The sequence below is a fragment of the Pteropus alecto genome, unplaced genomic scaffold (assembly GCF_000325575.1).
Source record: "Pteropus alecto unplaced genomic scaffold, ASM32557v1 scaffold134, whole genome shotgun sequence".
Classification (NCBI taxonomy): Eukaryota; Metazoa; Chordata; class Mammalia; order Chiroptera; family Pteropodidae; genus Pteropus; species Pteropus alecto.
Genome location: NW_006436283.1, coordinates 1,886,241 through 1,895,777, shown reverse-complemented (window position 1 = coordinate 1,895,777; position 9,537 = coordinate 1,886,241). Strand labels below are relative to the sequence as shown.

General features: G+C 58.8%; 1 protein-coding gene across 3 annotated transcripts in view; it reads left to right on the top strand.

Moving 5' to 3' along the window:
- The first annotated feature begins 6 nt into the window (after positions 1 to 6).
- CCDC40 (coiled-coil domain containing 40) overlaps positions 7 to 9,537 on the top strand; it is a 33,950-nt gene continuing 24,419 nt past the window's right edge. The window contains exons 1-8 of one of the 3 annotated variants that reach the window (XM_006912376.3): positions 7 to 420; positions 600 to 725; positions 2,050 to 2,113; positions 2,510 to 2,995; positions 4,857 to 4,995; positions 5,879 to 6,054; positions 6,863 to 6,946; positions 7,017 to 7,236. In XM_006912376.3, coding sequence (XP_006912438.1) covers positions 697 to 725; positions 2,050 to 2,113; positions 2,510 to 2,995; positions 4,857 to 4,995; positions 5,879 to 6,054; positions 6,863 to 6,946; positions 7,017 to 7,236 — 1,198 coding nt within the window. In that variant the 5' untranslated portion in view covers positions 7 to 420; positions 600 to 696. Of the gene's footprint in view, positions 514 to 599; positions 726 to 2,049; positions 2,114 to 2,509; positions 2,996 to 4,856; positions 4,996 to 5,878; positions 6,055 to 6,862; positions 6,947 to 7,016; positions 7,237 to 9,537 lie in introns of all 3 variants that reach the window. The other 2 variants (XM_025047144.1, XM_015589780.2) reach the window with 2 other exon arrangements.

The following is a 9,537-nucleotide window of genomic DNA, read 5'->3' as shown; positions in this document are numbered from 1 at the left end:
CGGGCCCTGCCTCGGTCGCCTTCCGCCTTCTGGTCCCAGGTCCCCGGTCCCCGCCCCCCCCAATTCCTGTCCTTGTGGGCCACGGACTCTGGCCCCGACGCGAGCCCCGCGCCCCCCAGAGTGAAGGCGGCGCCCCTGGGCCCCTCCACATGCGTGCTCGCCCTCTCCATCCGGCCCTGCACTTATGTTTTTCCTCATTTGGGGTAGGAAGGGACGACACCAGGCAGAAGGCCACTGGGCATCCCTCCTGCACCGAGGATTCTTCGCAGGAAGCCCGCGGAGGGCGCGCCGAACCCCTAGGTCTGGAGAGGAATCAGTGGGCACCAGGCTGGGGTCTTTGGTCCCCCGAAGGTGCAGCTGGCTTCGGGCCCCTTGCGCCCCCCACCACTGCTTGCAATCCCCGGCACTTAGATGTCCCAGGTACCCGGGTGCCCCGAGGGGTCCCCTAGAGGCATCGGAGGTGCCGGGCCGGACGCACGTTGACGCGGTGTCGCTTTACAGAAACTGAGTCAGGTGGGGCACGGCTCGGGCCGAGACGCAGAGCTGGAGGATCCATATTTATGCTTTAACATATTTGCATATTGAGCGTCTGTTTCTAGTGCACAGAAATGGCACAATGGCCGCCCGGCCCGCTGCCCGCCGCGCGCGCCGGGTCTCCGCCCGCCGGATGTTGACAGCGTCACCTAGCAACGGGAGATGGCGGAGCCGGGTGGCGAGGCCGGCGGGTAAGCGGGGCCGCAGGACCGCGGGGCTCAGAGCGGACCCCGCAACTCCCCCCTGCTGTCGCCCCCGGGGCGCCCCTTCCCCTGCCACCCCTTTCCTCCCGCCTCTGCCCCTTCCGTGCCCACCCTCTGGGCCTTTCCCGCCCCCGCCCCGGCTTCTTCACCCTCTCGCCGCCGGTCCCTTTGTCCACTGCGGTACCCTCCTCCCTCTTTCCTCTCGCTCTAAGAGCACCACCCTCTAAAACCTTGGGACCCTGTCGCCCCTCCGTAACCATGGCAACCACTATGCTTGGCAGCGTCTGCTGCGGAGCCCCTGCGGTGGCGCTGGGGAGCGGGAGACCAGCCCAGCCCCCGCCACCCTCCCGAAAGGGAGGATCCCCCCCACCAGACTTGGGGGTCCCTCCGGTCAGGCAGCCCCTCCGCCAGTGTCCTGACCACACCGAGAGGGCAGTCTGCTGAAGAGCCGGCCACCAGGCACCCGCTCTGCTCTTATGCTTCCTTTAAAAGCATAGAAAGTATTGGAAAGAATTTGCCCTTTACCTTAGACGCTTCCGTATTTTTTCAGTTTTTTTTTTTAAGGTAGGTCTCTGTACCTCAGGGAAAGAAGTCAGGTTACGTTAAGTGAAAAGGCTGAATGCCAAACGGTATGCGGAGAGTGAGCCCTGCCTTGGAGTGTGTGTGTGTGTGTGTGTGTGTGTGTGTGTGTGTGTGTGTGTGTGTGTGTGTAAATGCATAGAAAAACATTTGAAAGAATATACCTTAAATCTTACTATTACCACTTGAGAAGGAGAGGAAAAGTCACAGGGGATTTTTATTGTTTGCGTCACACATTTGTGTTTTAGTTTGACTTTTTATTTAAAACATAATACGCTTGTATTTTCTGATCGGAGACAAACCGAAATAATTTTAAGAACGTAACTCAGGACATTCTTTCACCAGCCAAGAGTTCGCGGAGCATTTGTCCTTTTTGTGCGGTTTCCTCTTACTTTGTCTTCCTTTTCCCCCGTTTTGTCACGGACACGAGTATATTTAAGGCGACCTTTCTGGCGTAATCTATCTGTGCCGTTCCTTTGCTGTTTCATTAATTGTCTCATTCATTCATTCATTCATTCATTCACGGAGCGACTCTTTCGTGGCACTCCCGCCACGTGACAGGCATGATTTAGTTCTGGGGTTAGGGACACACATGACAAAGTCATGGCCAACGGCCAAGAGGGGAGGCAGATAATTAACAAGTAAATAGATATACAGACATCCAGGCGGTGACAAACGCCAGGGAAGGCAACGGCTATTACGTGAAACGATTATGCTGTCTCTCGGCCACCAGGTCTCGCCAGGAAGGACGCTGGGCTTCTGAAGGCGAGGAGGACCAGCATAAGGAAGCCGACAGGGTAAGGTTCCCCGCGGGGCGAGTCGTGCCGGGCTCGTGTCCACTGGGAATTAAAGAGCTGGGACTTGCTCGGGGACACTCCGTACGGCCACAGAGAACCTGTTTCCCTCCACCCCACGCAACGCGTCGGTGGCCAGTCAGGGACACCAGGGACATCCTACTCTTCCGTGGCCTGAGTTGTTCAGAATTCACTTCCCGAAAAGAAGGATACAAAATGATGACAAACAAAAAAGAAGAGAGAGTTCAGATGAGTGAAAGCACGAAACGTGATCTCTCAGCGACGCGCGAACGCTCGACGGCAGCTTTCGCGTCCGCACGTTACTCTGTGGAGAATCCGACCTCACGAATCCTTTCTACTTTGTTCCCTGATCCCCCCGCCTCCCCGCCACGGCCATAGGTATCAACGACAGAGGAGACCAGTGACCGGGAAAATGAAGAAACCGTTGATGCTCCAGAGCATTCGGAAGGGGAGGCGACAACCGGTGGGGAAGCTGGAAATGACGAGGAAGCCGAAGACGATGACGAGGAAGCCGAAAACGATGACGAAGAGGCCGGAGACGATGACGAGGCCGGGGACGATGACGAGGCCGGGGACGATGGGGAAGGTGAACGTGAGGACGAGGAGGCGGTGGAAGCGGAAGAGCCATCGCAGTTTGGAAGGGAGTCGGAGTCCGACGTGGAAACCACCTCCGCTGAAGGCAGAGTCAGTTCTATAGACCTGAGCTCCTCGGACGTCCATGCCGAGGACGCGCCCGCGGAGGAAGCCGGCCCCACGGACACGGGCGACCTGGCGAGGATGGAGGCTGATCTCGAGGACGGAGAGTCCCTCTGGCTGTCGGAATCCAGAGACGAGGAGGACACCTCCACAGAGCCACCCCCGCAGGTACTAGGCTCATCTGAGCAAACGGGTCAGGGTGCTTCTGGACGCGGGGCTGGCCAATCGGTGAGTGTCCCTGAGGTCCGTTTAATGCAGGTATTTCGCCGTCTATGTGCTTTGTCACCCTATGTGAGGAACTCGGAGTACACCGTAAACACAAGTCGCAAATCTCTGTTAGAAATTCCTTTTTTTTTATGCCGAGTGTCGGACCCGCCGAGTGTCCCCAAACCCAGACGCTCCACGTGAGGCCAGCGCATGTCCGGTCTCCAGAGCACTGCCGTCCAGTCAAACTTCCCACGGGGACGGAAACGCTCTTTATGTGGCCGTCCGTTCCGAGTGGCCACGGAGACAGAGGAACGGCTGCGATGACCCCCACGAGGAGAGCCTCGGGAACCACCCCCTTCACCCCGTTCCGTCCCCTCGCCCCGCATGAGCCAGGCTCACCTGTTGGCTTTAGGTCTGGAATGTTCCGGAAGGGAACCCGGGGGCGGGTGCAGGGCGGGGTGGGAAGCATTGCATTTCTCTGTCGTCGACTCTGGGATGCAAGCTCCCGTCGCAGTGAACCCTGACAGCAGCCCCGTGAGGTGGGGACTGCTGTCATTCCCATCGCACAAACGAGGACACAGAGGCAAAGGGACGTCCTCGCCCCGGGTCACGCCGCGGTGATGGCGGACGGTCGCTCTTTCACGGGAGCCTCACGCGATCCATAATCTCTGAGCTCTCCTTAAGCTTCATGTTTACAAATGACACACGCGACCCAGACCGCTTTTAAGAATTAACAGCGACCAAACGAACAGCGTGTTTACCTTCTAAGGTGACCACTGGATTTGAAGTGCAGGTCACCTGGGGAGCTGTAAACCCAATTCCCATCCTTGGGCCTAGTTTCTGGAAAATTCGCTGGGAAACAGCTTCCAAATTTGACCCACCAGAAGGACAGAGACCCCGAGACGGAGCCTCATTTCCTTCCTCTTCCGAAGAGACAGGATGTAGAGTGGGGGCTGCCGAGTCCAGCCCTGTGTGGCGGCCTCGCTGACTTCTCATTAGGAAAAGCCCCGTCTGGACACCCCAGAGGTGGGCATTTGACTCGGGCTCCCCACTGCTGTCACTAAGGCTCTGGATGTAGCAGACGTCATTTTAGAGCCAACGTCACTTGGAGAAATAGAGTGAGAAAGAGCGTTAGCTGGGGGTCGGGGCAGCCCGGCTTTGAACACGCCCTTGGCTGCTGCTCACACTTCAGGCAAGGTCTTTAATTCCGTGAGGCCGCCTCCCCCACAGGTAAGAGAAGCCACTAGTGTCCCCCTGCCAGGGCTGCTCAGGGTCCCTGTGGCTGGGAACCTTCTCCGGTTCATCATCAGCAATAATTATTGTCGACAATAATAATTACAAGAGTCTCTTTTAAAACTAAAATGGGGCCAGGCGTTTTCATCGAGGGGAAATATTTCCTTATCAAAATGTCCCTAAAGCGGAATGGTCTGAAAGGAGAGAAGAAATGGACCCCTTGGGGGGCCGCTGCCCGGGGCTGAGGCCTTCCCATATGCTTTTATAGAGAGGATGCTCAAAGGTGTTGCTTACCATTCTCGGGGGATCAGCATTTGCAGGAAAGAAACCCATACCTAACAGTCACCTGTCCCTCAGCGTCCATACTTTGCTTCAAATCTAAACAGGCAGAGGCCACTCCGGGATTTCTTGTTGGGGAGATGATTTCCATTTTGACCATCTGCAAAAGCCAAATAATGTTTATCTCCAAATGGTTTTCTATTCCTCTAACAATCATGTTCGATTTTGAGCACCGTAACGAATCGCATTGAATGACCTCTCGGTCCTGATGAAGCCCTCAGTGATGCAGGCTTGGTTGTTCTTGCTCTAGAAAATGTCTCACGAGGAGCCCGTGCAGAAGGCCCCTCCCTCCGGGGCCTGGCGCCGCCTCAGGCTGAGCCAGGGGAGCAGCGACAAGTCCTTTGAAGAGCTGCTCCTGAGCTTGGAGGAGCCCTTCGCATGGGGGCCAGGTACCGTGGCACTCACCCGCGGGTGAGCCCCTTCGCAGCCCCTCCGTGCCAGGGGTACGCCACCCATTACCTCCTTTCCTGCTCGGCTAAGAGCCAACACATAAAACTATCATTAGCAGATATGGTGAACATTTACTCTCCGCGCTAACCGATGAGGTGAGATCTATTCTCCATTGTGCAAAGACCCTAAGAGTCATTAAGTAACTTGTCCCAGGAAGTGGCAGAACCAGGCCTTGACCGAGATCCGACGGCGGCCCAGCCCACAGCTCCGACCACCGTGTCTCACGGCCTCCTGGTCTCAGAGACGAGCTCGGTGACGGCGCCCCTGGACGCGCGTCTGTTTGCTGGGTTTCAAAGGCCCTCCCGCCACGCCCCTGTCTTTGCTGCTTGGCTCCTGGGTCCCGCTGTTGTGTAAATGGGAAAACAGGGTACTTCTCTCTGCGTGTGACGCAAACGCCAGGCGCCTCGCTTCCCTTACAAGCGGCGCGAGGACAGCACACACGTGAGCGGGTGGGACGCGGCTGGGGGCCGCCCGGCTGAGGCAGACGAGCCCACGGCCAGCTTCCTTTCCTCCAACCTTATCAGCTGCGTCCTTTCCCCCGAAATCGGTCTAGTCCGTCCATACAAGCCACCTCTCCGTTCCCTATTTATGTATCCAAAAAAAGTATCTACAGAATATATTTCCTTTTTTCCTGCCTTTAGAAGGGGACCCATCCCCCGGGGGGCGCTGCACCGGTGACCCGTGGGCAGAAGGCGCCACGCCCCGCGCTTCTGAACCCGACCCGCTCGCGGGCCCTTCCTCCTTTCCACACGCGACACGAGGCTGGGAGTCAGCCTTGTGTGACGCCGCCGCCAACTCCCAGCGGTGTTCGCTGCCCCCCAGGCGCCCCCCTGGAGGAGCCGGTCGCCCACCCCAGGGAGGGAGCCCAGCCCTCCTTCCTGGACAGCATTCGGCTGCCACGCGGGCCGGAGGAAGGCGCCTTGGAGAGAGTGGAGTCCGAGGGCAGCGACGAGACGGAAGACGACGGGGCCCAGCTGGTGGTCCTGGACCCAGACCACGTAAGCAGAGAGTCCCCGGGCCTGCTTTGGCCCCACACGGACATGCTGCCCCCTGCCATTCAGGCCCTTCTCTGCCCTCCACCTCCAAGGCCCGCTCCCCACCCCCACACGTCACGCTCCCATCCAACCCGGGGCCCCAAATCTTCCCCGCTGGGGCTCGGCCGGCTGCTTGGTAAAGCGTATTCTCCTTTTAGGCCATATGCCCCGAGTCAGCGTTTCTCAGCCTCAGCACCGCTGGCATGGGGGACCCGCTCATTCTCTGTGGTGGGAGCATCTTGGGCGTTATGGGATGGGCGGCACCCCTGGCCGCCACCCGCTAGCTGCCAGTAGCACGCCGCTCCCTTAGTGGTGGCAGCCGGATCATCTCTAGGCACTGTGGGGTCAGGGCAAAACCGCCCCGACCGGGAGCCAGTGCCTTGAGTGTCCCAGCCGGGTCATGTGTCCCATCCTCTGAGACCTCTGGCAAGCGGGGAAGGCAGGTCTTGACGATGGATCCGTTTGGAAAGCCCCATGCTCCCCGTCCCGTGGGAAGATAGGGGCACGTTGGGAAAGGGGCTGGGTGCTCATTTTGTGCAAGGACCCCCCTCTGGCCCGCCCCTGGAATAAAGCCGGGGCCACCGCCCCAGCTTGCCAACACACGCACTCAGGACGAGACCTCTGGTGTCCTTACTTTGTGGCTCCCCAGAAGTGGGGAGCCCCTCCGAGTGGTAGTCATTCCCGTCCATTAACCCCCTCCGATAGCGGTGGTGCCTCAGGCTAGGTGCGGGTGGGGACAGGGGACTAACGGGTGTGCTTCACGTCCTTGCAGCCCCTGATGCTGAGGTTCCAGGCTGCTCTGAAGAGCCACCTGCACCGCCAGATACAGAAGCTGACCCTGGAGCTCCAGGAGCTGGTGCGTACCGCCGCCCTGCGCCGCCTGGCGCGCCCTCGCCCCGCTGACCGCGTTTCTCTCTCTGCTGCAGGACGTGGCCACCAAGCAAAGCCGGGTCCAGCGGCAGGAGCTGGGGGTGGATCTCTACGGGATCCAGCAGCACCTGGCCCGCCTGCAGATGCAGCTGGAGAAGAGCCACGACCGCCACTCGATCGCCGCGTGCGCCCGGGGCCACAAGGAGCAGGAGCTGCAGGGCGTGCGCTGCCTCTACGCCAAGACCTGCGAGGCTGTCAACGACGAGCGCAAAAAGCGTAAGCGGCTCTGCGTCCCGCGGGGCATGCGTCCCCGAGCGCCCCATAGATGTGTAGATGCGGGTGCGGCCCGCGGGGGTTCCCAGCCTCCTCGGGAGGGAGGGCATAAGGGTCCGAAAAGGCAGCCTCTTAGGCAAGCAGCAAACGCCGAGGGGCGCACGGTCCAGCCGCGAGGGAGTCAAAAGCAGAGGAGGCCGGCGGGCTGCGGGGGTCCACGGCGGGCGTGTCCCAAGGTGGGGGAGGAGCGGGACCGGAACCGGCGCCATCACCCAGGCGAAGCCAACCCAGGGCGCAAGGGCTTGAATAGCCGGGGGCCCACAGCTGGCGTCGGCGCCGATTTAGGGGAAACCGGTGGCTGCGGACCAGAGGACACAGTAGGGCTATGACTCATTACGCGCAGTGTGACTACTGAAGCGACACCCCGCACGCGGGGGGAGGCAGGGGTCGTGGGTCACGGTTGGACAATGGCTTCCTTCCTTAAGCCTCTGGGGGTTGTTTTAGTGTTTGTGCTTAAAAAAAAGAAAAAGTCTCCAACGTTCTTTATCGACCCTGCATTAGTGCTACAATGCGGAAAATAACCTAAAAAGATGCGGAAGAAAACGGAATCCCACGGAAGTCCCAGGCGTGGCCGGAAAGAAACGCGTTGGACCCCGAGAACTGCAGGAGAACGTTCTGGACGGGAGGGTCTGAGCAGGTGCTCGCCGGTCACGCTCTCCTCCCCGTCGACGCCAAACCAGCACGAACGCCGGAAGGAGAAGGACGCGACATTCGCGATGATAAGAGCCCCGTCCCGCGCACGTAATGGATTCTAGACCAACCCGAAAGCGGGCACAGCCCCCGCCCCCCGACGCCCGCAGTGAGCGCCGCCAGCGCCCCTCGGCGGGGCTTCCGGGAAGGTCCAAGCGCCTCGCGGGCTTGGTGTCCCCAGCTGCCCGCCTCGCCAGGGACGGAGGGGAAGGCCACCGACCGCTGAACCTGCACGTCAAAATATGAGTCATCAACAGCGGTCCCCAGTCCCCAGGGGAGGCGCAGACGCCTCCGCAGACAGACCGGATGCGGAACGCGGAGCAGAGCCTCGCAGCGCCAGCCCAGTCGGCGATGTGCGTGAGATTTCAGCGGACAGTCATCGGTCAAATGAGAGCAAAGTGTTGGGGAAAAGGATACTTGGAATTTAAAAGTAATCATCAAAAAATTTAAAAAAAAAAAACCAACAAAAGTAATCATCTAGGAAAAAAAAAGTAATCATCATCCGAGAAATTCTCCCCAGAATTCAGCGCGGAACCCCCAAGCGCAGGAGACAGACGCCGCGGTCGGTCGGCAGCTCTGGAAGGGGTCATAGCCCTGAGATAGAGTCCCGAGGTGAAGGGCATTAACTCGTGACGTCCGAGGAGACCGTTCTCATGAGTGCAGGGAAACGAGTCTTGTGCAGCCACAAGGTGGGAGGAAAACACGAACGTGCCTAGACAGAGCTGGTGACGTTCTTCATTCCGAAGGAAAGGGGAAAAGGCTGCAGGCTCCCAGGCAGGATGAAACCAGACACTCCTGTGTCGTTTGGGACAAGCCCGCCTCCGGGCTCCCCTTGAGGTGTAATCCTTACTGCCACACGGAACACTGTGAAGCGTCCTGCTTACGAGGTGCGAACATCCTGAATAAAATACTAGCAAACGGTACGTGCTTGCTCAGCAACGACAGCTTAAGCTCGGCAAGATGTTAAAAGAAAAATTCCCCTTCGTCCGGAAGGGCTTCTTTCCGGAATAATGCGAAATTAGGAAGGCTCCCGATTCAACGCGTTTTATGATTCGTCGGTTGAAGGAGAAGGGAAAAAGATATTTTCTGGTGGATGCCCAGTGGCGTTTGATCGTCCATCCTACACTGGGCTGGAAGGAAAGTTCTTGCTAAGCATTTATCAGGAGCTAACGAGGACGCATGTAGAGTTAAAAGACAAACACAAATTGGAGGCAAAAAAAAAAAAAAAAAACATTTGAAACGTCCGTGAACAACATCCACATCTTCTGTTTTGGTTTTCAATTGCCACGTGACAAATCGCCACCAACTGAGGGGCTTAAAGCAACCCCCGTTTGTATATTCGCCCATAGACCTGGGGCCAAGCAGGTTCTGTGGTTGGGGCACCACAGAGCTGAACCCAGCGTCGGTTGACTGGGTTCCCGCAGGTGCGGACTCGGTGGTGTCCCCGCGGCATTCAGCTCCTTGCTGCTGCGGGGCAGGCGGCGGGCCGAGGGCCTGCCCCTCGCTGGCCGTCGGCAGGGGCCACTCGGCTGCCTGAGGCTGCGCCCCTCCTCT